Genomic DNA, 27,058 nt, shown 5'->3' on the forward strand with positions numbered 1-27,058 from the left:
CTCAAGCCTCAGCAATGGCGGACACCCCTCCCTCCACCCAGCTGCAGCATCGTAGGTCGATTTCAGACTGCTGTGCTAGCAGTGAGCAAGGCTCTGTGGGCATGGGATCCACTGAGCCAGGAATGGGAGGGTATCTCCTGGTCTGCCAGTTGCTAAGACTGTTGGAATAGTGCAGTATTTGGTCAGGAGTGAACTGTTTCTCCAGATACAGTCTGTCACAGCTTCCTTGGCTAGGAAAGAGAAATCCCCTGACCCCTTGTGCTTCCCGAATGAGGTGACGCCCCACCCTACTTCAGCTTGCCCTCCATGGGCTGCACTCACTGTCCAACCGGTCCCAATGAGATGAACCTGGTACCTCAGTTGAAAATGGAGAAATCACCTGTCTTCTATGTTGATCTCACTGGGAGCTGCAGACCGGAGCTGTTCCTATTTGGCCATCTTGGAAGTGACTCCCAGCACGTGGCTTTTATACACACTTTAAAAAGGGGGTGGGCTAGCTTGAAGCAGGCTTATGGTTACAGTGGCACAAAAGCAAGGATATGGAGGCAGAACAATTAATTAAATTGTGACAGGTTTATCACTCAGGATTACACATAACCGTCATCAAGCAACCCAGATGTTGGTTATCTAGATTTTGCTCAAAAGGGCCTTGCACTGGTTTATCTTATAACCTTCACTGTGGTGCCCAGAGAGCTGTAGTTCAGGCTTTCTTAGATAAAACAGAATACTTGAAGTTACCAGTTACAGAGAACAAGAATCTATAAACTCATACCATGAAACAAAGGAAAATTTGTCTTTCCTCTCCCTATGTTGAGGGAGTGCTGGGAGAGTGTCCAGAGCACATTCCTTTGTGTCCTGGCTTCTTAGATAGTATTATCAAGACTTTCCCTGGGTCTGGGTTGTGCCCATTGCTGCCTCTGGGAAAAGTCAGCCTAATACAGGAAAGCTTATTTCTTTCTCTTTTTAATTTATTTTTCTTTATTTCTTTAATTTCTCACCTCATCACATGGTAGAAGACAAGAGAAGCATGACAGCCAAGTGAAAGGGGTTTCCCCTTATAAAACCATGAGAACTTACTCATGGGGGAATGGCGGTATGGGGGAAACTGCAGCCATGATTCAATTATCTCCAACCAGGTCCCTCCCACAACTTGTGGGAATTATGGGAAATACAATTTGAGATAAGATTCGAGTGCGGACAGAGCCAAACCATATAATTCCACCTCTAGCCCCTCCCAAATCTCATGTCCTCACATTTCAAAACCAATCATGCCTTCTCAACAGTCTCCCAAAGTCTTAATTCATTTCAGCATTAACTCAAAAGTCCATAGTCCAAAGTCTCGTCTGAGACAAGGCAAGTCCCTTCTGCCTATGAGCCTGTAAAATCAAAAGCAAGTTAGTTACTTCCTAGATACATAGGAACTATAGACATTGGGTAAGTACACTTGTTCCAAATGGGAAAAATTGGCCAAACAAAGGGCTACAGGCCCCATGCAGGGCAGTCAAATCTTAAAGCTCCAAAATGACATTCTTTGACTCCATGTTTCACATCCAGGTCACGCTGATGCAAGAGGTGGGTTCCTATGGCCTTGTGCAGCTCTGCCCCTGTGGCTTTGCAGGGTAGAGCGTCCCTCCCAGCTGTTTTCACAGGCTGGTGTTGAGTGTCTGTGGCTTTTCCAGGCACATGGTGCAAGCTGTCAGTGGATCTACTATTCTGGGGTCTGGAGGACTGTGGCCCTCTTCTCACAGTTCCACTAGGCAGTGCTCCAGGGGGGACTCCGTGTGGGAGCTTAAACCCCACATTTCCCTTCCACACTGTCCTCGCAGAGGTTCTCCATGAGGGCCTTACCCCTGCAGCAAACTTCCGCTTGGGCAATTCAGGCATTTCCATACATCCTCTGAAATATAGGTGGAGGTTCCCAAACCCCAATTCTTGACTTCTGTGCGCTTGCAGGATCAACACCACATGGAAGCTGCCAAGGCTTGTGGCTTGCACCCCCTGAATACATGGCCTGAGCTCTACTTTGGCCCCTATCAGCCATGGCTGCAGCAGCTGGGATCCAGGGCACCAAGTCCCTAGGCTGCACACAGCATGGGGACACACAGCTGCACACAGTAGGCCTGGCCCACTAAACCATTTTTTTTTCCTAGGCCTCTGGATGTGTGATTGGAGGGGCTGCCATGAAGACCTCTGACATGCCCTGGAGACATTTTCCTCATTGTCTTGGGGATTAACACTCAGCTCCAAGTTACTTATGCAAATTTCTGCAGCTGGCCTGAATTTTTCCTCAGAAAATGGGATTTTCTTTTCTATTGCATTGTCAGGCTGCAAATTTTCTGAACTTACATGCTATTTACCTTTTCAAAGTAAATGTCTTTAACAATACCCAAGTCACCTCTTGAAAGCTTTGCTGCTTTGAATTTTCTCCAACCAGACACCCTAAATCATCTCTCTCAAGTTCAATGCTCCACAGATCTCTAGGGCAGGGGCAAAATTCTGCCCGTCTCTTTTTAAAAACATATCAAGAGTCACCTTTGCTCCAGTTCCCAACAAGTTCCTCATCTCCATCTGAGACAATGTCAGCCTGGATTTCATTGTCCATATGATTGTCAGCATTTTGGTCAAAGTCATTCAACAAATCTCTAGGGAGTTCCAAACCTTCCCACATTTTCCTGTCTTCTTCTGAGCCCTCCAAACTGTTCCAACCTCTGCCTGCTACCTGGTTCCAAAGTCACTTCCACATTTTCAGGTATCTTTTCAGCAGAACCCCACTCTACTACTGGTACCAATTTACTGTATTAGTCTGTTTTCATGCTGTTGATAAAGACATACCCGAGACTGGACAATTTACAAAAGAAAGAGGTTTAATGAATTAACATTTCCACATGGCTGGGGAAGCCTCACAATTATGGTGGAAGATGAAAGGCACATTTCACATGGCAGCAGACAAGAGAAGAGTAAGAGCCAAGGAAAAGGGGTTTCCCCTTATGAAACCATCAGATCTCGTGAGACTTATTCACTACCATGAGAACAATATGTGGGAAACAGCCACCATAATTCGATTATCTCCCACTGGGTCCCTCCCACAACACATGGGAATTATGGGAGATACAATTCAAAATGAGATTTGGGTGGGGACACAGCCAAAAAATATCACAGGCCAAGCCAACTCAGAAAAACAAAAACAAACACACTTTTCTTTGAGGAGAAGAGTTCAAAGTTCATTTGACTTCTTCAAGGAATTTTTCTATAAAAGTTTACCAGAACAGGTGGTTAAGAAAAGGCAAAACAGATGGTTGGGCAGCCTGCATTATCTCAGAGTGATGATGAAGTGGCCCTGCCTCAGCTGGCATCACTGCTGTAGAGTGGGGTTAGATATGATGTGACACAGAAGTCCAATGGTGTGACACAATGAGGGATCCATCCCCTGCTTAGATTCTGAGCAGAAAGGGGCCCCTGAGCACCAAATGCTGGCTATGCAGGGAGATCACAAGCAACAGAGAACATACCAGGGCAAGATGTAGAACTTAAATGACACCGAGAGAGAATGAGCTGTAGCACTGTGCCGCCAGTCCGATTAACTAATGAAAGGAATAGCCATAACATCTTGTAGGAATATTTAAAGGGAAACAAGCGTGACCACAGAAATCAATACATGAACTTTTGGTATTCAATGACTACTTAATGTCCAAGCTGGTTTGTAATCTTAAATCAGAAGCCCCCAAATTGTTTTAAATGCTGGTGCAAGGCAAACAAAACACATCTATTATGAGCCAACAGTTTGTGACTTCTGCATTTATGGTTCACTTTCCAGCCATATCCAATATCACCAGATCTCTATAAGAGTCCCCCTTTCGAACGATCTGGTCCCCATTCCCAGATACCTCATCCCCAGATTCTCTCTTTCTGTCTTGTGTCTTTGAATGGAAGACCCTTTGCCAAACTTTTGATTCAGTGTCTCCTAAGATTTGCATTTCAAATCATCTTTCTTGGCTTGGCCCACTGCAGTCTTTGAATGAGTGATGTTCCACCTTTGTGTTCGACCTTGGCATCCAGGGAATACACTCCAATTTTGGGGCTTGGCATCTCTGCTACTGTTTTTGTGAAGAGAGATTCTGAGCTAGGATGTGTATGTGTGTGTATGCGTGTGCATGTGCACGCACGTGTGTGTGTGTGTATTTCCTTAGCCACACTGTAATTAATAATTACAATTAGAGGTTCTCAAACTTTACTGCACATTACAATTACTTAGGAATGACTTAGGAATTATACAAATGCTTGGGCCCCACCCTAGAGATTCCGATGCAATTTGTCTGGATTATGCAATTTGGCATCAATACTTTTTAAACGTTTTCCAGTGATTTCAATGTGCAGCAGGGTTACAAACCACAGAAGGAAAGGCAGCAGAGCATATGATTCAGAAGGCAGACTTACCTCCAGGGCTACCTGAGCTCCCATTCCGGTTTTATCATCCAATGGCTATGTGACCTCAGTCAAGTGTCTACAGTGTCTAAGGCTCCCTCAGTCACACAAAACACATAACAACAGGCTGCTTCATAAGGCTGTGTGAGTTAAATGAAGCACTGTTTGTGAAGTGCTTAGCAAGTATGCAATAAATGATGGCTATTATAATTATCAGCAGCTGTGAGAGAGAATTTTATAGCCATTTATTATTTAACAATATTTTCAGTATTCTTGCTATTTAAAAAAAATTTTAAACATCCATGTTAAAGTCCTATTGGATTAGTCACACACACACGCACAAACACTTATATACACACATATAAACTAAGTAAAATGTGTACTCATTTCAAAATACTGTTTCAATAAATCATTTTCATGACAGCATAGAAATTACAGTTAAAGAAATCCTTTGAGCATTGTGATATGTAGATACCTGAGCAGAATAGTGTCATAAATTTGTTAAATATGGTTGCTGCCTGATATGGTTTGGTTGTGTCCCCACCCAAATCTCATATTGAATTGTAGTTCCCATAATTCTCACATGTCATGGGAGGGATCTAGTGGGAGGCAAATCAATTATGGTTGTGGCTACCCTCATGCTGTTCTCATTGTAGCGAGTGAGTTCTCATAACATCTGATGGTTGTATAAGGGGCATTTCCCCCCTTGGCTCTGCACTTCTTCCTGCCACTATGTGAAGAAGGACGTGTTTCCTTCCCCTTCAGCCATCATTGTAAGTTTCCTGAAGCCTCCCTAGCCCTGCAGAACTGTAAGTTAAATCTCTTTCATTTATAAATTACCCAGTCTTGGGTATTTCTTCATAGCAGTGTGATAACAGACTAATACAGTAAATTGGTACCACAGAGAGTGGAGCACTGCTGTAAAGATATCAGAAAATGTGGAAGTAGGATTGGAACTGGGTAACAGGCAGAGGTTGGAACCATTCAGAGGGCTCAGAAGAAAGGAAAATGTGGGGAAGTTTGAAACTCCCTAAAGACTTGGAGGGTTCAGAAGACAGGAAGATGTGGGAAAGTTTGGAATTCCCTAGAGATTTGTTGAATGGCTTTGATCAAAATGCTAATAGTGATATGAACAATGAAGGTGGTCTCAGATAGAGATGAGGAACTTGTTGGGAACTGGAATAAAGGTGACTCTTGCTATGTTTTAGCAAAGAGACTGGCGTCATTTTGCCTCTGCTATTGAGATCTGTGGAACTTTGAACTTGAGAGAGATGATTTGGGGTATCTAATGGAAGAAGTTTCTAAGCAACAAAGATTTCAAGAAGTGACTTGGATGCTGTTAAAAGCATTCGGTTTTATGTATTCACAAAAATAGACTTTGGGATTGGAACTTATGTTTAAATGGGAAGCAGAGCATTAAAGTTCAGAAAATTTGTAGCCCGACGATGTGATAGACAAGAAAAACCCATTTTCTGAGGAGAAATTCAAGCTGGCTGCAGAAATTTGCATAAGTAACAAGGAGTCAAATGTTAATGGCTAAGACAATGGGGAAAATGTCTCCAGGGCACGTCAGACAACTTTGCAGCAGCCCCTCCCATCACAGGCCCAGAGGCATAGTAGGAAAAAATGGTTTTGTGGGCTGGGCCCAGGGCCTTGCTGCTTTGTGCCATCTTGGGACTTGATGCCATGCATCCCAGCCATGGACAAGGTACAACTTGGGCTGTGGCTTCAGAGTGTGCAAGCCCCAAGCCTTGGCAGTTTCCTCAGGGCGTTAAGCATGCAAGTGCACAGAAGTCAAGAATTGAAGTTTGGGAAACTCCACCTAGATTTCAGAGGATGTATGGAAATGCTTGATGTCCAGACAGAAGTCTGCTGCAGTGACAGAGCCCTTATGAAGAACTTATGCTAGGGCAGTGCAGAAGGGAAATGTGGGGTTGGAGCCTCCACAGAGTCCCTACTGGGGCACTGCCTAGTAGAGCTGTGAGAAGAGGGCCACCATCCTCCAGATCCCAGAATGGTAGATCCACCAACAGCTTGCGCCATGCACCTGGAAAAGTCACCGACACTCAATGCCAGCCCATGAAGGCAGCCAGAAGATACACTGTACCCTGCAAAGCCACAGAGGCAGAGCTGCCCAAGGTCATTGGAGCCCACCTCTTGCCTTGTCTCAGATGAGGCTTTAGGCTTGGACTTTTTAGTTAATGCTGAGTTAACTAATGAGTTAAGTTAACTAATGAGTTAAGACTTTTGGGTATTGTTGGAAGGGCATGATTGTGTTTAGAAATGTGAGGATGTGAGATCTGGGAGGGGCCAGGGGCATAATGATATGGTTTGGCTGTGTCCTCACCCAATTCTCATCTTGAATTGTAGCTCCCATAATCCCCAATGCCATAGGAGGAACCTGGGGTGAGGGGTAATTTAATCATTGGGGTGGTTACCTTCAATGATGCTGTTTTGTGATAGTGAGTGAGTTCTCACAAGATCTGATGGTTTTATAAGAGGCTTTTCCAGCTTTGCTCAGCAATTCACTTTCCTGCTAGCATGTGAAGAAGAACATATTTTCTTCCCTTTCCACAGTGATTGTAAGTTTCCTGAGGCCTCCCCAGCCCTGCAGAACTGTGAGTTAATTAAGCCTCATTCCTTCATAAATTAGCCAGTTTTGGGTATTTCTTCATAGCAGCATGTTCATATCGCTATCAGCATTTTTGTTAAAGCCATTCAACAAGTCTCTAGGAGGTTCCAAACATTCCCAAATCTTCCTGTTTTCTGAGCTCTGCAAGTCTCCAGGAAGTTCCAAATTTTCCCACATTTTCCTGTCTTCTTACATGACTACATGACTCTGGTGTTGATGGTTAAAAATTTTTAAATGAAGAGAGAGATAAGTTGGATTAGGCAGAAAGTAACAAATACAAAAGATAGGTAAAGAAAATGGAATTAGTGAATAATAGATGTTCCTGCAGAATAAATTAAAGCAAGAAAACAGAACAAACATTAAAAACTATAATTCAGGAAAGTTTTCCTGAAATAAAGAGATTTAAAACTACCTATATGTTTGTAAGGTACCTCATGTCTGTTTCTAGTGAGGGGCTCTGGCTGCTTCCACTTATGGCAAAAGGTGAAGGGGAGTCTGTGTGTACAGAGATCATATGGTGAGAGAGAAAGCAAGAGAGAGGAGGAGGTGCCAGGCTCTTTTCAAAACCAGCTCTCAGAGGAATTCTCATGGGAACTAACAGAGCCAGAACTCATTCATTATTGCAAGGACAGCACCAAAGTTTCCTAGGATCCAAACACTTCTCATCATAACCCCTCCAATGCTGGAAATCAAATTTTAAATGAGATGTCAGGGTCACTATGTCCAAATCATAGCACAGGGCTTTCTTAATACTCCTGAAGTCATACCAAATAAGTAATTCCAACTGCAATAAACTATCACTCAAACAAAAGAAAATCAGTAGGATTGACATGGTTTGGCTGTGTCCCCACCCAAATATCATCTTGAATGTTAGTTCCCACAATCCCCACGTGTAGTGGAAGAGATCTGGTGGGAGGTAATTGTATCATAGTTGGGGGGAGGTTTTGTCCATGCTATTCTTGTGATAGTATGTTCTCACAGGATCTAATGGTTTTATGAGGGGCTTCCCCTTCACTTGACTCTCATTCTTCTCTTTCCTCTGCCATGGGAAGGACATGTTTGCTTCTCCTTTTGCCATGATTGTAAGTTTTCTGAGGCCTCCCCAGCCATGCTGAACTGAGTCAATTAAACCTCTTCCCTTTATAAATTATCCAGTTGGGTATATCTTTATTAGCAGCATGAGAACAAACTAATACAGTAAATTGGTACTGGATACTGGGTAGTGGGGGTACTGTAAAGATATCCCAAAATGTGGAAGTGACTTTGGAACTCAGTAACAGGCAGAGATTGCAACAGTTTGGAGGGCTCAGAAGAAGACAGGAAAATGTGGGAAAGTTTGGAACTTTCTAGAGACTTGCAGGGCTCAGAACACAGGAAGATTTGGGAAAGTTTGGAACTTCCTAGAGACTTGTTGAATGGCTTTAATCAAAATGCTGATAGTGATATGAACAATAAAGTCCAGGTTGACATGGTCTCAGATAGAGATGAGAAACTTGTTGGGAACTGGAGCAAAAGTGACTCTTGTTATGCTTTTGCAAAGAGACTAATGACATTTTGCCCCTGCTCTAGAGATCTGTGAAACTGAACTTGAGAGAGATGATTTAGGGTATCTGGCAGAAGAAATTCTAAGCAACAAAGCATTCAAGAGGTGACCGAGCAAAAAAGTTTGGAAAATTCACAGCCTGACTATGCAGTAGAAAAGAAAAACGCATTTTTCTGGATAGAGATTCAAGCTGGCTGCAGAAATTTCCATAAGTAATGAGAAGCCAAATGTTAATTGCCAAGACAATGGGGAAAATGTCTCTAAGGCATGTCAGAGACTTTTATGGCAGCCCCTCCCATCACAGGCCCAGACGCCTTGGAGGAAAAAATGGTTTCATGGACTGGATCCAGGGCCCCCTGCTGCATGCAGTCTAGGCACTTGGTGCCCTGTGTCCCAGCCACTCCAGTCATAACTAAAAGGGGCCAAGGTGGTACAGTTCAGGTCACAGCTTCAAAGGGTGCAAGCTCCAAGCCTTGACAGTTTCCACATGGTGTTGGTCCTATGGGTCCACAGAGGACAAGAATTGAGGTTTGAGGACCTTTGCCTAGATTTCAGAGGATGTATGGAAATGCCTGGATGTCCAAGCAGAGGTGTGTTACAGGGGTGGAGCTCTCATTGAGCACTTCTACTAGGACAGTACAGAAGGGAAATGTGGGGTTGAAGTCCTCAAACAGAGTCCCCACTGGGGCACTGCCTAGTAGAGCTATGAGAAGAGGGCCATCGTCCTCCAGACCCCAGAGTGGTAGATCTGCTGACAACTTGCACCATGAGCCTGGAAAAGCCACAGACACTCAATGCCAGCCATGAAAGCGGTCACGAGGGGGGCTGTATCCTACAAAGCTACAGGGACAAAGCATCCCAAGGTCACGGGAGACAACCTCTTGCATCAGCATGACCTGACTGTGAGACATGGAGTCAAAGGTGATCATTTTGGAGCTTTAAGATTAAATGACTGCCCTACTGGATTTCAGACTTGCATGGGGCCTGTAGCCCCTTTTGTTTTAGCCAATTTCTCCCACTTGGAATGGGTGTATTTACCCAATGTCTGTACCCCTATTGTGTCTAGAAAGTAACTAACTTGCTTTTGATTTTAGAGATTCGTAGGCAGAAGGGACTTTCCTTGTCTCAAAGGAGACTTTGGACTTGGACTTTTGAGTTAATGCTGGAATGAGTCAAGACTTTGGGGGACTGTCAGGAAAGCATGATTATGTTTTGAAATGTAGAAAGGATGTGAGATTTGGGAGGGGCCAGGGGCACTATGATATGGTTTGGCTGTGTCCTCATCCAAATCTTATCTTGAATTGTAGTTCCCATAATCCCCACATGTCATGGGAGGGACTCAGTGGGAGATAATTTAATCATGGGACAACTTCCCACATGCTATTATCATAATAGTGAGTAAGTTCTCATGTGATCTAATGGTTTTATAACGGGCTTCCTCCTTTGCTTGGCTCTCATTCTTCTCCTTCCTGCCACCATGTGAAGAAGGATGTGTTTGCTTTCCTTTCCACCATGATTGTAAATTTCCTGAGGCCTCCCCAGCCATGCTGAACTGTGAGTCAATTAAACTTCTTTTTTGTTTCCATTAATTACCTAGTCTCAGGTATGTCTTTATTAGCACTATGAGAACAGACTAATACAAGGATGTTATATGTCATGGTGATGTTTTATCAGGCAGCACTTTTCCTATTTTTACCACCAGAAAACACAAAATAAGCACATTACTTCTATTTGGGAACAAGTTAGCCCTTGTCAGAAAATAGAAGTTATTCTTGTTCTGCCAAGTGCTTGACTTTTGCACAGAAATTCAGAAAAGAAACAGAGGTATAAAGATGATGCACAGAGAAGACAGTGACAGAGACACTGAGACAGAGAAAGCAGGCTTAGGGACATGTGATGTGCTGTAACAGACACTGAAAACCGGATTCTACTTTCACGACCCTTGGCACAGACATCACGCCACTAACATTGGCACCAAGTCAGAATTGTAGCTGGCTGAAGGAAATGTGTCAAAGGTCAGAGACACATTACTGCAATCACATGAGAGGCACATTAGAGCACAATTAGAGGCACATTAGAGTTGTGGAAACTTATTTGAAGTCTTCCCACAATCCATTACAGTGGTACACCTCCAGGCCATATCAGCCCCTTATTGGCATGTTAAACATAAGTATGTGCTTATTGAATTTGAGTATACTGAAAGCTCTGTCCCACTCTGTTTATATTTAATCAATTTTCTGCAAAGATAAAAATTATAAGAGTAGGAACTGTATGTCTGTGTGTGTGTGTGTGTGAGTGTGTGTGTGTGAGTGTGTGAGTGCCTGTGTGGTGTGTGTGTTTTGCAGTAGCCGGAGGAGGAAGGTGCTAGGAATGGGATCTTTCAATGGTTCTAAAACGTGGCTGCACACTAGAATCATTTGGGAAATTTTTAAGAATTCCAATGTCCATGCTCTCTGGACTCAAACCAAGCCAATCAGAATCTCCAAGACCTGGAGGGAGCAGTAGTATTTAAAACGCCCTTGGTGATTTGCATGCTTAGCCAAGGTTGCAAACCATTGTCTCCTCTCTGTCCCACTCATCTAACTCTTCTGGATCATCTTCAAAATTATAAAAGCATGCCTTACTAAAATCTTCCTTTGATTGGGGTTGAGACTCGGGACTACAGATTGAGTTTCCTTAAATTCACCACGGTATAGATTATGTTCTTCTAACTGCTTATTTTATTTATTAATTCATCTGTTTTAGAGATAAAGTCTCACTTTGTCACCCAGGCCAGAGTGTAATGGAGCAATCATAGCTCAATGCAGTCTTGAACTCCCACCTGAGTAGCTAGAACCACAGGTGCATTCCACCACGCACAGCTAATTTTTTTAAAACAAATTTTTAGAGATGGGGTTTCACATGTTGTCCAGGCTGCTCTCAAACTCTGGCCTCAAGCGATCCTCCCATCTCAGCCTCCCAAAATGTTGGGCTACAGATATGAGCCACCACACCCAGCCTATTTGTTTTAATATAATAGAGCAGTCAAATAAAAAAAAGATTGGTTTCTAAAGGTAGGATGATTGGCCTACAGCAGGAGTCATGGCTGCATCCTGTCCAGTTGTGTGGGTCCCATTCATTCTTCACTTTGATGTACTATTGCCCAGTGTGCCCATCTCACCTCTCCAAAGAGGCTGCAAACTCCCTGAGGTGAGGTCACATCTGCCACCTGGGTCCTTCCCTCCACTTTGCATCATGCCTCATACACAGTGGGCACTCTATGGCCTTCTGATTTCTCTAGGATGTGTCACTCCCATGGAATAGCAACATTTAAAAACATTTTTAAATTTTAATGTGCTTTCGTACTGCCTCAGTACATTTTTGTTCACATTTCTAACATAATCCTGACATAACTGCCTTCTCCACACACCCCTCTTGTGGTTTTCACCACACCTTACACCACAAACTCTACCTCTCCAGAACGTTCCCCTTTGGATTGGTTTCCATGGAAACCTGCCTTTGGGGGAGAAAAGTGTGTGTTTGCTGAAGGAGAACCATAAAGACAGGTTGCCTCCTGGTGTAAAGAAGTCACCAAGGGAGATGGAGAGAGAGTTGAGGCAGAATTCCACCAACTCTAGTGGGAAGCTAATGCACTTCATGCCAGTTCAATCCTGTAGACACAGGGACAGATTTGAAATCCCAACTCAAGGCAGAGGCGAACTAATAGGGTTGCCTTGTCACACTGAATTAAGCCTTCCAATTTAGAATACTCCTATTCCAGGTCACTCAGTCTTCAGTGGGTGAGGCAGGGTGGGGCGGTAGGAGGAGAGGAGACTTGTCTGAGACTTGTCAGTGGAGAGTGAGCCAAGGTGGCCCCAAGCAAGGCATGCGGCCTACTACTTAGAACAGAGGTTGGGGTGCAGTCCCCACACATGCCCACAAGGGGTCACAGTTATTCAAAATAAGGCTATTCCTCACTGCCTTCATGACAAAAACCAAAAAAATGCCTTAGAGCTAGCAGTCTTCAAAGATACAAGGAGACTCTCAGAGAATCTCTTTGGTACATTAGAAACGAAGCTATGAGAGGGGGTGCAGAGGCCATGTGAGCCGAGCCTCCAAGTCTACCTGGGATGTATGTACCATTCAGTAGGAGCCACAATTTAAGATGCAATGCCATGGATGTGTTACAGGTTTACTACACAGGAACAGGGATTGGTGGCACACTTTTCAACAAGCCACTCCAGTTACACGAAGTTACTCTCCTTGTTTCCTCTGATCAATCATTTAATAAATACTCGTGAAGCTTCCACCTAGCCATACACTTGCAATGTGCAAGATGCTGAGAAATTAAAGAAAATAAAAGAATATTGGAGACCTCCCCTCTAGGAGCTCAAAATCTAAATGTGGAGATCATTTTATAACCAAGATGGTGATGGTTGTGGGATCACTCAGCTATTGGAGTGACCTATTCATCTGCACGAGTCCCCCTGAAAAGAAACAATGACTTAGAGCACCAGTATTTACTCTCAAAAAAGGGTCCACAAGAGATGTTACTAATTTGGGGAAGTATCCTAGAAAAAAGCCACACACTTGCCTTTACAATGGTAAAGTGGGGACTCTGGACACCAAATCAGTTAAGCCTCACTTTTTAAGCCCTATGTACCATGTAAGGCCTGAGCACTTTAACAAGTCAGGAGGCTAAAGTTTAGAAATCAAAATTCAATTTACTATGCATAAAATAGTCAACTGGAGTGGACCTCAAATAGGTTCTAAATCTGTAACACTCAAATTCCAAGTCTTGATTTTTATATTTTTTATGTATTTCTTATATTAAAGTTAACTGGATTTTAATATAATTGACTCTACCTCTTTGATCTCTTGTTTTGCTTCCTCCTTCAACTGCCTTTTCTGCACTCCCATTCCAACAGTAACTATGACCATGTGGTTTACTATATACAATGTTTTATTTATTTTATTTATTTATTACCATTTATTATTGTCCTGTGGATGTTACCAAAACTCCAGGGATTTGGTCTAGGCCCTGCTTCTCACTACACAGAAATCCAATCACTGAGATGCCAACTATTGCCAAGGAAGAAGGCTTTAATCAGGTGCTGCAGCCGAGGAGATGGGAGCTCAGTCTCAAATCTGTCTCCTTGACTGATCAAAACTAGGGGTTTATAGAGCAGGGAGAAAATGTAACAATGTGTAAGAAAACAGGAACTAGGGTGGAGCAAGGAGGTGTCTGGTGCAGTGATCTGGTGAGTTTCAGTTCTTTGATACTTCCTGAAGGTCCTTTCCTGAGGAAGGAACTTATAAAACAGATACAAGTTTCAAGCTTTAACAGGAGAAGGGTCAGTTTCTATGTTTATCCCAAAACAACTGTCTATGGGACTATTGGGCCCATTTCATTGAGCAGATATTGCCACGGTGATACTGAAACACGTTTGTACCAAAATTTGGCTACAATAAACTTACAGGTTCTTAGCATGCCTTCTGGGGACAATTCATCCATTGCTGAGATTCAGTAAGTTCAAACAGTGGTTTGGTATCCTTCTATCTCCAGCATCTGTGTGTTTTACAGGTGAAGCAAAGTTGAACCTACTAGATTTGAGGACTTAGTAATACATAGTTTAGGGGAAGAACCTTTTGAAGATTTTTGTTGTTGCCATGAACCTGCGTGACCAACACATTCATGAAGGCTTCCCCTCTAGCCATGAGACTGGCATGGAGGGATAGTTCTAGGAGTGACCTTAGGTGGTGTTATCCAAATGTCCTTCAATTCAACTGTTGAGAAATTCCATCTCATAGGAATCAGCTAGAAGCAGGGGCTGCATAAATGAAATAATATATTGACTACTGTGTAGGAACTGTTACTGCCAAAAGTTCTTGCCACCTGACTCTTAGAAGAGTTGCACTTATTAATTTGGAAGGAAAGTCTGGCCCTCACCAAATCACCCCATTGGTAATAACTGGAGGGAAAAAGAGCAAGAAAATAGTAATAAAGATAATAGCAGAACTCTCATTTGGCCAGTCATACTTATTGCAGGCCTACTCTGTGCCAGGCACTGGGTAGGTACTGGAGGCCACAGAATTGTCACTTTGGGCTGATAAGAAAGCAGAAAGTCAAGAACTGTACAGCAAGAACATTTTTAAGACTGCAGAGGCAAGGCAAAATCAGAACCCAGAGTAAATGGAAGATAAAAAAGGGCTTAGAGAAGCTGGAGCTCCCTGGAGAGTGGTGCCATGGGTAACTCTGAGTATGTCCATATGGCCTGGGGAAATGAGAGACAAGTGGGTAATTCTAACTCAGTGTGGCCAGTGCTATTTATAGAGGCAGGAACAGGGTAGTGTGTGAGCACAAAGAAGAGAAGTTACTCCCTCATCGTCAGGGAGAAGATAGCAAGAAAGTCATGAGTTTTGCATTTAACAGTGTTGGCCCCGATGGCCATGTGGAACCCCAGGAGGCAGATGAGACTTGCTCAGAAAGTTGCACAGATACTGCTTGTGGCACCATGGGATCTGTCAGTGGCCTGCAGAGTTTCTCAGGTGAAGGCAAACCTACTATTTCAAACCCTTACAAAAACTGCTGTTGGACTTCCAGAAAAATAGTGTTCACAGGCAAGAAGCACAGGTTTAAAGAGGAAAATCTACATGCAAACATGACCTAAAAAGTATTTAACTCCTGGGTCTCTGCCACCACCTTTCAATTATCTGAAAAGGAATCCCTTGCTCTTTAATTACAGTGCTTTGGTGTCCACAGGGCTTTCCAAAATAGTCACTTCATGTGGTTGGAATCAGGGCCCTTCCTTGGAATAAAAGTTTAATTTAAAACGCTAGGAACAGGAAAGGGAGCTAGGAAAGCCACAGGGCCCCTGGCTCTGCACCCTTAGGCACTCGCTGCTATGCCTGCCACAGAACAGTTCAAACAGGGGATCCATGAGCTCCCCATAGAGGAAACTCAAAGGGACAACGCTGGCCAGGGGGCTGTTTAGATTTAAATAACACATAACATTGTACCCAAGGACCTTCCCAGGAAAAAGTAAATGAAAATCATTTTTTTTAAAAGTCTCAAAACGGCCAGGCACAGTGGCACACAACTGTGAGGCAGAGGTGGGAGGATCCCTTGAGCCCAGGAGTTTGAGACCAGCCTAGGCAATATAGTGAGACCTCATCTCTACAAAAAATTTAAAAATTAGCCAGGTGTGGTGGCATGTGCCTGTAGTCTCAGCTATTTGTGAGGCTGAGGTAGGAGGATCGCTTGAGCTTAGGAGGTTGCGATTGTAGTGAGTTGAGACAGTACCACTGCACTTGAGCTTGGGTGACAGAGAAAGAGACAGACATTGTCCCTCCCCCCCAAAAAAAAAGTCTGAAAGCAACTGCGGGAAAGCAGGGTACATGAACAGATTCTCCAGCAAAATGTGCAAACGAGAAAAAAATAAGCAGAATGGAAGAAAGGAGGGAGGGAGGGAGGGAAGAAGGAAGGAAGGAAGGAAGGGGGGTAGGGAGGGAGGGGGGAGGGAGGGAGGGAGGGAGGGAGGGAGGGGAGGAAGGAGGATGAAACTGAAGTTAACTTTGCATACATATATAAAATAAGTAAAATCTGTATGTCTATGTCAAGAATAATGTTTACTGCAGATAAACAACAACATAACCACCTATTAAAAAAACAGTTAACAGAAAAGCTTAAGACTGATTCTGTCAGATTTACCACACAGTTTGGAGTCACAACTTACTCTATATTCTCTGTAGCCTAAGCTACATCCAGGGCAGAGAAAGATCACATGGTAGAGCTCAGAAACAACTGAAAGCAAAAATTGGACAGAATCAGAGTTCTTAAAGGATAAGCTCTTTCCAATACGCTCAAAACTGGAACAAATGATGTATTAGATGGTTCTTCTTGACCTTTAATTTTTCCAGCCTTCACTGTATCAGGGCCCCTCCCTGATATTAATACCACCTTCTGTAATTGTATGGTCACTTCTTTCTATTTTTCACCTCTACTGTAGTAATGTGCAGTTCTCTCAGACAGACAGAAATACAAAGTACTAAGATAAGATAAGAAATCTATGTGAAGGCTATTTTCCTGGTTTTGCTTGCTCAGGACTTCAGTATTTTTAACTATAATTGTTGAGGTAGGGTCTGTAGAATCCAGACATTACATATAATAATTCTCATAGCAATATTTTTTTTAAAAAACTCAAGACTTTAAGTAGACAATAAAAGTATTAGCTGACAATGATTACACTTACAACTGTAATAAGAATTATACTCAAGTCATGACATGATTATAAGAAATATACAGGGAGCTCTGAAATGAATTTTTAATCCCTCCAAAGGAACAAGAGATAATTACCCGAGCGACCTCTGAATGTTTTTCTCCCACATTGTTCCCCCATGCTCTGATCTGAAGAATGACTGATCAGAAAGTTCTAGGCCACATTGCTTCAGTGAAGTATAGGAGTGGAAGGTGAAGGGAACACATAACCTTTCAGGCTGATAGAAAGTAGAAAAGTACATGAAAATAACTAATCATGAAATCAACTAAGTAGATTGTAAAATCAATGCATAGTTCCTCACTTTGCTACAGAAGTGCAACTTTTTCTTCAAGGTGCAATAAAACCCAAGAAGGACCCTAAGGGGCACCATGTAAATAACAACTGATTATCTGCACTCTTTTCCTTCTCCAGTTTTGTTTCATTTTTTTCACGATGGACAGGTTTGTGTGACAGTTAAGCAAGGAGCTAAAGACCACAGCATGAAGGAAAATCCACATTATCTCGAGTGAAGCAGGTCTTAAGTCACAGGAGGAAAAAGATGCTATGCTGAGTGTGAGGGTAAGGGACCAGGTGACATGAATATAGAGGCAGGAGCCAGGAGAATCAAAACAAGGGCAGAATGCTAAGGCTAAGATGTGACAATCCACAGCAGAAGACAAAGTTCAGGGTCACTGGAGGGTTTTGGAGGTCTGTTCATATGTCAACCTGCTATGTGACACTTTAAAAAGCTGAATGACTTCAATGACTTTAAAAAGCTGAATGCCTCAGGCCGGGCATGGTGGCTTATGCATGTAATCCCAGCACTTTGAGAGACTGAGGTGGGAGGATTGTTTAAGGTCAGGAGTTTGAGACCAGCCGGGGCAACAGAGTGAGACCCCATCTCTACAAAAAATTTAAAAATTAGCCAGGCATGGTAGCATGCGCCAGTAGTCTCAGCCACTTGGGAGACTGAGACAGGAGGATTGTTTGAGCCTGGGAGTTTAAGGTGGCAGTGAGCTATGACTACACCACTACACTCCAGCCTGCGGACATTTAAAAAAAAAAAAAAAAAGTTGAGTGCCTCAAAGGAAGACAAATAGAACAATGGAACAGAATAGAGATTATTTGGGAGTTGCAGGAAAGTGAAACGGGGAGGGAGTAGCCTGTAAAGGGTGAAATAGCTGAGCCAGCTACAACAATGGGCTATGGAACTATTTCCCATGGGAAAACTTGGGGAAAAGGTCTAAATTTTTTCTCAGAATTACCCTACCTGAGGAGGCGAGAGCTGTGATTTCATGAGCCAACTCTTCTTTGGCTTTTGTTATGAGCTGCTCCCATGGGATGCTGAATCCCAGCACTTTTAGCCTTTGTGGTTCTGTAAAAGTCCCCAGGCAAAGAGCTAAAATAATGGCAGTTGGAAGTCATCAGGAACACAAATGATAAGGTAGACTACATGTATGTTACATTTGGTGTATGAAAGTGGTAACCCTACAAACAAGTGAGAAAAACAATGAACTCTTCAATAAATGATGTTGAGACAAATGACTACCCATATGGCAAAAGATAAAATTAGTTCCCTATCTCACACCATATGCAAAATGAAGTTCAGATGGATTAAAGAGCTAGATGTAAAAAAAAAAAAGAGAAAAAAATATGTTAAAAAATTATGGGCAAATATCTGTGACCTCCAGATATTGAAGGGTTTCTTAAAGGATTAAGATCAAAAACAATAAAGAAAAAATACATATTAATTTGACTTTTTCAAAAATTAAAATGTCTAGAAAAAGTTCTAGAGATCCATTTCATAACAGTGTGACTCTACTTAACCCTACTGAACTGTAAACTTAAAAATGGTAAAATGGGTACCAAAAAATAGTTTGACAGAATGAATAATACCTAGTATTTGATTGCACAGCAGTGTGATTATAGTCAAAATAATTTAACTGTACATTTAAAAATAAATAAAAGAGTATAATTGGATGGTTTGTAACACAAAGGATAAATGCTTGAAGTGATGGATACCCCATTTTCCACGATGTGAGTATTATGCATTGCACACCTGTATCAAAACACCTCATGTACCCCAGAAATATATCTACCTACTATGTATCCACAAATATTAAAAATTTTTAAATAGTTAAGATGATAAATTTAATGTTATGTGTTTTTACCATAATAAATACATATAATAAAGGAATCATAAGCAGCCTGAAAAAAATCAGCCTACAGATTTAATGAAGTCATTGGCAGCCAACAAATATGGTAAAAGATTAATATCTAGAATATACAGTTATCCTTTTAGTTGATAAGAAGAAGGCAATGAGCCAGGTGGTAAATGTGCAAAGGATATAAACAAGATTCATGGAGAAAATCAGTGTCTAATAATTACATTTTTTAATGTTCCACTTCAATAAAACTCAAGGAAATGAAAATTAAAATGACAATAAAATAACATGGCACACCTATCAGACGGGCAGAAATTAATATCAGGTAACATAAAGCATTAGCAAGAATGTGGAGAAGTGAAAATTTCCATATATGGCTTCTGGGAGAGTGAATGGAAACAATCCCTCTGGAAAGCAGTTTCGCGGTAGCCGTGAGGTGAGGATGAACAGTGAAGTTAAGGTGCTCTGTAACTGAGCAATTCCACGTGTAAAGAAACATCCCAGGGGAAACTCTTACACACGTAGTCCAGGAGACATCCAAGAGGATAACCATTGCTGTGCACAGCACAAAAGCAAAGAAAAGGAAGGAGAAAAAGAGGTAGAAAGTAGGGAGGAAGAGAGGATCTAAATGTCCATGAGTAGGAGGAATACATAAATAAACCAAAAGAAAAAGTAATTTATCTATTCATACTCAAGGAGGAATAGATAAATAAACCACATTGGATTGTATGAGAAATACTGTTCGGCAATTAAAATGACCGAGGAAGTTATATGTATGTGAACATGATTAAGTTTCAAATGCATAGAGTGAAAAAATTATAATTTGCAAAGTATATTTAGATTATATATCATTATACCATCTATTTAAATTTTTTAAACAAATCAAGCAAATGGTGTAATTGTTTATGGATATAAAAGAGCCAAAACAATGTTTAGAAATATTTTAATGCTTCTTAAAAGGATCTAAAAATGTGGCAAAAAATATACATTTAACATCAGCGGTGGGCATATGGGGTGACTTCAGAAAGTTCATGGAAAAAATGAAATTAAAAGGTTAAAAACTTAAAAAAAAAAAAAAACACACTTCTTTTCAGTATAAGCTCCATCAAGGTCAAGACACTTTTGTAAGTGATGATGTCAGCCATTTACTTCCTCCCTAAAGAAGCGAGGGTCCTGGGAATTTAACCATGTCAATGCAGTCTTTCTTACCTTATTAACTGAAGAAAACCAGGTGCCTTTTAAAACTTTAAGATTAGGAAACAAAAAGACGTCAGAAGGACCCAAATAAGGACTGTAGGGTGGACACCTACTGACTTCCTAGTAAAACTCTCACAAAATTGCCCTTGTGTGATGAAAGGAATGAGCAGGAGCATTGTCATGGTGGAGGACTCTCTGGTAAAGCTTTCCTGGGCATTTTTCTGCTAAAGCTTTGGCTAACTTTCTCAACACACTCTCATAATAAATAGATATTATCATTTTATTGCCCTCCAGAAAATAAAAAAGCAAAATTCCTTGAGCATCCAGAAAATCTTTTGCCATGGCCTTTGCTCTTGACTGGTCTGCTTTTACTTTGGCTGAAGCACTTCCTCCTCCTGGTAGCCATTGCTTCGATTGTGCCTTATCCTCAGGATTGCAATGAAAGCTATGTTTCATTTCCTGTTCTAATTCTTTGAAGGAATGCTTCAGGATCTTGATCCCACTAATTTAAAATTTCTATTGAAAGCTCTTCTCTTGTTTGCAACTGATCTGGGTGCAATGGTTTTGGCATCCGTCAAGTGGAAAGTTTGCTCAATTTTAATTTTTCAGTCAAAATTGTGTAAGTTGAACCAGCTGAGATGTCTATGGCATTGGCTATTGTTTCTGCCATTAAATCCCCTTCAAAACTTGACGTAGATGGTCTGCTGCTGGGACCTTCATCTTCAACATTCTTGTCCTCTCTTGAAATGAGTTATCTGTTTGTAAACTGCTGACTTCTTTGGGGCATTATCTTCATTATGATTGTCTTAAATCATCAGTGATTTCACTATTCTTCCACTCAAGCTTCACCATAAATTTGATGTTTGGTCTTGCATCAATTTTAGCAGAATTCATATTGCTCTGATAGGTGCTATTTTCAAACTGATGTCTTATTCTTTTTAGTGCCTCAAACTAGATCCTGTTCAGACATATTACAAGTTAGTTTCAGTTTACTTTGGTGCAAAACAATTTTGAAATCCATGCATAGCTTTTTCATAATACTCATTTTCCATGAACCTTCTGTAGACCCTTCATATAAGTGTCTATTATTTTTGTGTTTTGGGAAGTGTCTGAAATATTTCATAGTTTAAAATGTAAAAGATAAAGTATCAGTAAGTCATAAGCAGCAGCTATGAAGTCTAGAGCAGTCTACCATAGTGGTTTTGTGGGTTATTACCCACAAAAATGTCACTATTATTGTCAATTATGAAGGTCCCTGGTATGCATGTCTAAAACCTTGCCAAAGATCATTCTTAATCTCCAAAAGCAGATCAATGTAAATCAGGTTTATTTGCTAAGCCTGGAAAAAGTTAATCTTGTAATTTATAAAATTATTAATAAGTAGCCAAATGATAACAGCTAATATGACTCCTCTTAGCAATTATTATACATGTAATTATATATTATAGTCATTCCTCAGTATCCATGGGTTATTGGTTCTAGGACCCCTGTGGATACTAAAATACAAGAATGCTCAAGTTCCTATAGAAAATGGTATCGTATTTGCATAAAATCTTTGCGTACAACCCATGCAATCCTCCTACGTACTTTAAACCATCTCCTAGATGAGTTTTAAGATCTAATAGAATCTAAATGCTTTGTAAATAGTTGTTATACTGTATCGTTTGGGAGATAAGAAAAAAAGTGACAAGAAAAAAGTCTATACATGTTCAGTAGAGACTCAACCAACCTTTTTGCTTTGTTTTTGTTTTTTGTTTTTTGTTTTTTTTCTTTTTTAAAATGGAGTCTCACTCTGTCACCCAGGCTGGAATGCAGTGGTGCAATCTCAGCTCACTGCCTACCTCCCAGCTCAAGTGGTTCTCCCATCTCAGCCTCCTGAGTAGCTGGAACTACAGATGTGCACCGCCACGCCTGGCTAATTTTTGTATTTTTAGTAGAGAAGAGGTTTTGTCATGTTGCCCAGGCTGGTCTCAAACTCCTGGACTCAAGCAATCCACCTGCCTTGGCCTCTTAAAGTGCTGAGATCATAGGTGTGAGCCACTGTGCCTGGCTTTCTACTTAGAAAAATAATACTTTTAATCCACATTGGTTGAATTTTTTTTAACAAAGTGTCTTTTTTTGACATACAAATACAACCAATACAAAAAGAGATAACTTTTTTCCTTTGATTCCAGTGATAAGTTGCTAAAGAAAAAATATATATATATTTTTTCTTTATATACAGGGACCAGACTGGGTGAGGGAGGCCCTGTGTATGCAGGCCTCTGCACAAGTAGGAATCCGGGTGAGAATCAAGGACCACTCTGGGGAGATCTACCAGGATAGACTGCCTGAGTTGAGCAGAGTGTGAGATGTGAGCAGATGCTGAGGTCAGAGAGACCAACAGATCTCCAGGACAGCAATTTCATGAAGGCTAGAACCTTTACGATACTCCCCAAAGCAGAACTCAGGGATGTCCAAGGGGAAGTGTTGGGTGATTTTTCTTTGATAAGGATTTGTTTTTTCTTCCCTGGAAGGGGAACAAGGCCTCGAGATCATGATGAGTATTAGTTCTGAGGCTGCAGCCTCTTTATTCTATTAGAGGAAGGCCTTCTCCCCCTGCGGCAGCCACAGGGTGACCTCAGAAAGAAAAGCAGCTGTTTTGGCCACTGAGAGACATTCCTGCTGCAGCTTTAACTATGGCCTGGCTGGGTCATGGCAGTGGCACTAATGCCTCACTGAGGCAGTAAGGGGCAAGGCTGGAGAGTGAGGGCAGGGGGACTGCTGCTGTCTGGGGGCTCTCTGAAGAAGGAGGGTGGTGGTGGGAAGCGATGCTCTTACCCTCAGCTATCAGCACCAAGAGATGAGAGGAAAAGGCATCTCTAATCTCTTGGTGCTGATAGCTCTGGGAGAAGATGAGGGGGCCCCTGATGTTATTCTCCCCTGGAGACTAAGAACAGAGGTATCTGGGGTACGGGCAAGAAGCAGAGGAGAATGAATGGTGGGGACTGGCAGAGAGAAACAAGCAGAACCTCTGGTTTTCTTCTATGAATAAAAACCTCAAGTCACTGCCATGAAACCAAGATGTTAAGCTTAGAATGCAGCAACATCCAAGAGCCTAGAGAAGCAGTTATCCCCATGGCGGGTCCCATATAACACCTCATTCCTGGTTCTTTCAGCCTTTCTCATACTGACAGCATGATGACAGAGCCAGCCTTCCGCCCAGAGGCTGCTGGTCCCAAGCTGAGTCCACTCCATGGATCCATAAAAACAGCAGGAAAGAGCTTTCCTCACTTCCCTGCATCTTGGCACAAAAGCTCTTCCCACAGTCTCCATCAGAGCATTCCACCTGCGAAAACCTTAGTCTCTCTGAAGCCTCTCTCTATGCCCAGATGTTACACCCAATGCGTTCCTCTTTGGGGCTCCAAACCACAGACCCAGGACTCCAAGATTTTCTTAAAAGTGAACATAAACATTCCACTTTCCCAAGTGTTTATGTGTAGGGCAGGGGAGTTTGCCAGTTATCTAGGAGCTGCAGAGAAGTGGGAGAACCTCCACCCCAGGGCCCAGGAGCCTCACTATGTGAGGATGAGCTTCACGGCCAGGCCTCCACCCACTCTTCCCTCTCCTCTTCATTCTCTCCTAGCACTCCGGTCTCCCAGGAGAGAGGAGGAGGAGCAGCTCATACCACTTCTCCCAGGGTTCTGCGTTCTCGGGGTGCAGCCCGACAGGTGCAGGGCTGAGGAGGCCACAGCTCTGAGGGCACCTGGCAAATGGTGAGACCAAGAGAGACGACAGACCTTAGAAGAGAGTACTGTGATTTGCAAGTAGCTCTGGGAGGTCAGTGGCAGCAGCCACCACAGTGCCTACCTGCATGGGCATGCTGGCTGTCCCCAAACTTGGTTCTGCAGCTCAGGATCTTATAGGAGCAGTCCTCCCCACAGCAACCAGACATGCTGGGGCAAGAGTCATCAATTTCAAATTGCAGGCTTCTCTGAAGAACTGGTAGGGGCCATGGTTGTGCCTGAACACCATTAACATAACCTCCTTCATCTGTGTGCTGTGGGCCATGAGCTGCAGGCTCTGTAGGAGGAAATTCCCCCAGGCCTTTCCGCCACACCTTGCTTCCCATGCAGGACTTCATCCCCTGCAGTCCACGTCAAAGAAAAGGCAATAGTAGGTAACTGCATTCCCAAGCGACGAGGTACCAGGCTGGGTCTTACTCTCTGTCCTTCCAGCCCCACTCCCTCTGCTCATACATGGTCTGCTCATACATCGCTTTTGGTCAGGTCCAAGGCCCAATCCATGGTGGCTGGCTGCAGTCCAGACCCTCGCCTATACTCAATGGTGACATTCAATCCGGTTTCAATCAGATTTCCTCAACAGCAGGAAAGCCTCCAGAAGGTCTCCAAGCCTGTTGACGGCAACCCCTTTGGCACAAACAGCATCCATGGCTGTTGGCTCCCCCAGCCACTTCTGTTTCTTCTCCTTGGCTTTGCTGGACTTTCTCCCCACAGCGGAGATGGCGACGCTCAGCTCCTCCCTCAAACATTTGCAAGCGGCGCGCACGGCCTGCGGCTGTGGCTGCGGTGAAGACAAAACGGAGGGGTTCTGCACTGCGCTTGCGCCTTGCGGGCTCCCGGCCCCCTTCCCACTGGGCCCTGGTGCCCACTCGCGCCCCCTCGCGGGCCACGTTGGTTAAACTAATGGATGCAGGACAAGAGGGCCTGTGGCTATAGAGAGCTGACTGGATGTAGAAGTTTATTATATAATTTTGTTTATAAATTATATTATGATTTAATTATTTATAACTTTTTTTGTTTTGCAAGACTATAGAATTATATATAATTATTGTAGTTTATCCTTATCTTTATTTCACAGAGAGGTAAGTGATAACCAGGGAGTTAAGGCACTTCATAAGTTTCTGGCGAGTACCAGGGAGCGGAGCCAGAATCTAAACCGAAGTCTGCCTTTTTCTGAAGCCACAGTCCTCTTCTTTACACCAAGCTACTCTATAGAAAGAGCATTCTCTGGCCAGAAGCAGTGGCTCACGCCTGTAATCCCAGCACCCAGGAGGTGGAAGTAGGAGAATAGCTTGAACCAGGGAGATGAAGGTTGCCGTGAACCCGGATCGTGCCACTGCACCAGGATCGCACAACTGCACTCCAGCCTGAGCAACAGCGACTCCGTCTCAAAAAAAAAAAAAAAAAAAAATTAAAATTAAAAATATAGGAAGAGCATTCTCAAAGAAGCTCAGTTCCCACCTTCAACCTCAGTTTTTTTTATCACTTTATGTTTTTTATTTAGGGAATGTGTATTGAAGAAAAAATAAGAGTCTGGCTAAAGAGATGAAGAGTTCATAAGGGAGTGTCTCAATTTAAACAAGAGTAGCATTGGCAATTGTTGTCCTTATGAGCAGCCCACAAGGCAGAATTGGAATGGTGCTGCTCCTGACTACCTCTACTCCACGCTAGGCTTAGGGGCTGGAGTCACCCAAGCCCTCAGGGTAAGAAAACTCCAAGACCTCACGACTGGGAACATTTAAACCATCAGTTCCTGCCTTAATCTTATCCCTTCTTCCTCCTGGTGACACCATTTTTGTTCCCCTAACAACTCAGGGCTTTTCCAAACTCTGAGGCAATTCTTACCCCAAGCAGAATTTTGAAAGCCTTTTTCCAATATCATGGTGCTCAACAACAAGTTCACTTTGCTGTCACCACAGCCCAGCACATGTTCCCAAAGTCTGAAAGCTGTCTTGTTTGTAATTGAGACCCTGCCAGGCACCCTGGTGTGTCTGGAATCGGTTCCTTCCAGTGGGTTCTTGGTCTCGCTGACTTCAAGAATGAAGCTGCAGACCCTCACGGTGAGTGTTACAGTTCTTAAAGATGGTGTGTCTGGAGTTTGTTCCTTCAGATGTTCAGATGTGTCCAGAGTTTCTTCCTTCTGGTGGGTTCATGGTCTCCATGACTTCAGGAGTGAAGCTGCAGATGTTCGCAGTGAGTGTTACAGCTCATAAAGGTAGTGCGGACCCAAAGAGTGAGCAGCAGCAAGATTTATTGTGAAGAGCGAAAGAACAAAGCTTCCACAGCATGGAAGGGGACCCAAGCAGGTCTCCACTGGGAGTGGCCAGCTTTTATTCCCTTATTTGGCCCCATCCATGTCCTGCTGATTGGTCCATTTTACAGAGTGCTGATTGGTCTGTTTTACAGAGTGCTAATTGCTGTATTTACAAACCTTTAGCTAGACACAGAGTGCTGATTGGTGCATTTACAATCCTTTAGCTAGACATAAAAGTTCTCCCAAGTCCCCACCCAACCCAGAAGCCCAGCTGGCTTCACCTCTCAATCCCCCCTCTAAACAGGACACCCCAACTGCTGTTGGGAATTGGGCAATGACCGCTTTAGCTACTTCCTGCTGGATAGGGGCAAAGAAGGGGCCCTGCAGAGGGAAACTCTCTAGGCCAGTGAAAGGGCCAGTGGGTCTGTCCAGGGGTCCTTGGTAGAAGTTGTTAGTTGAGCTCTTCCATTTGTAAGACCATGTGTAGCTTGATGGCCACAATTCTAGAGGAAACAAATTTGACAAGGAGGTTAAAAATACAGGGCCCAACAGCAAGTAATAGCAAGATGGCTGCCATGGGACCTAGAAAGCGGAGAAGCCATGTTGCCCAACTCCAGAGGTTGGTATAAGAGTTTGAAAGGCATTGTCTGATTTCAGAAGCCTTTTCCTGTAAACACTGGGCAGCATCTTGTACTATCCCTGACTGTTTAGTGTAAAAACAACACTCTTCCCCTAAGAAGGTGCAGAGTCCTTTCTCAGCCGTGAGGAGGTCTAGGCCTCAGTGGCTTTGGAGAGTGACTACTGCCAAAGAGTCTATTTGGGATTG

General features: G+C 42.9%; 1 protein-coding gene across 1 annotated transcript in view; it reads right to left on the bottom strand.

Annotated features, from left to right (window-relative positions):
- LOC105487336 (N-alpha-acetyltransferase 40-like) overlaps positions 1–27,058 on the bottom strand; it is a 137,176-nt gene that overhangs the window by 50,865 nt on the left and 59,253 nt on the right. Inside the window, exons 8-10 of the mRNA XM_071097702.1 lie at positions 25,146–25,365; positions 24,046–24,759; positions 18,105–18,209 (exon numbers count right to left, since the gene is read on the bottom strand). Coding sequence (XP_070953803.1) covers positions 18,105–18,209; positions 24,046–24,319 — 379 coding nt within the window. The 5' untranslated portion in view covers positions 24,320–24,759; positions 25,146–25,365. The remainder of the gene's footprint in view (positions 1–18,104; positions 18,210–24,045; positions 24,760–25,145; positions 25,366–27,058) is intronic.

Source organism: Macaca nemestrina, chromosome 5 (assembly GCF_043159975.1).
Source record: "Macaca nemestrina isolate mMacNem1 chromosome 5, mMacNem.hap1, whole genome shotgun sequence".
Taxonomy (NCBI): domain Eukaryota; kingdom Metazoa; phylum Chordata; class Mammalia; order Primates; family Cercopithecidae; genus Macaca; species Macaca nemestrina.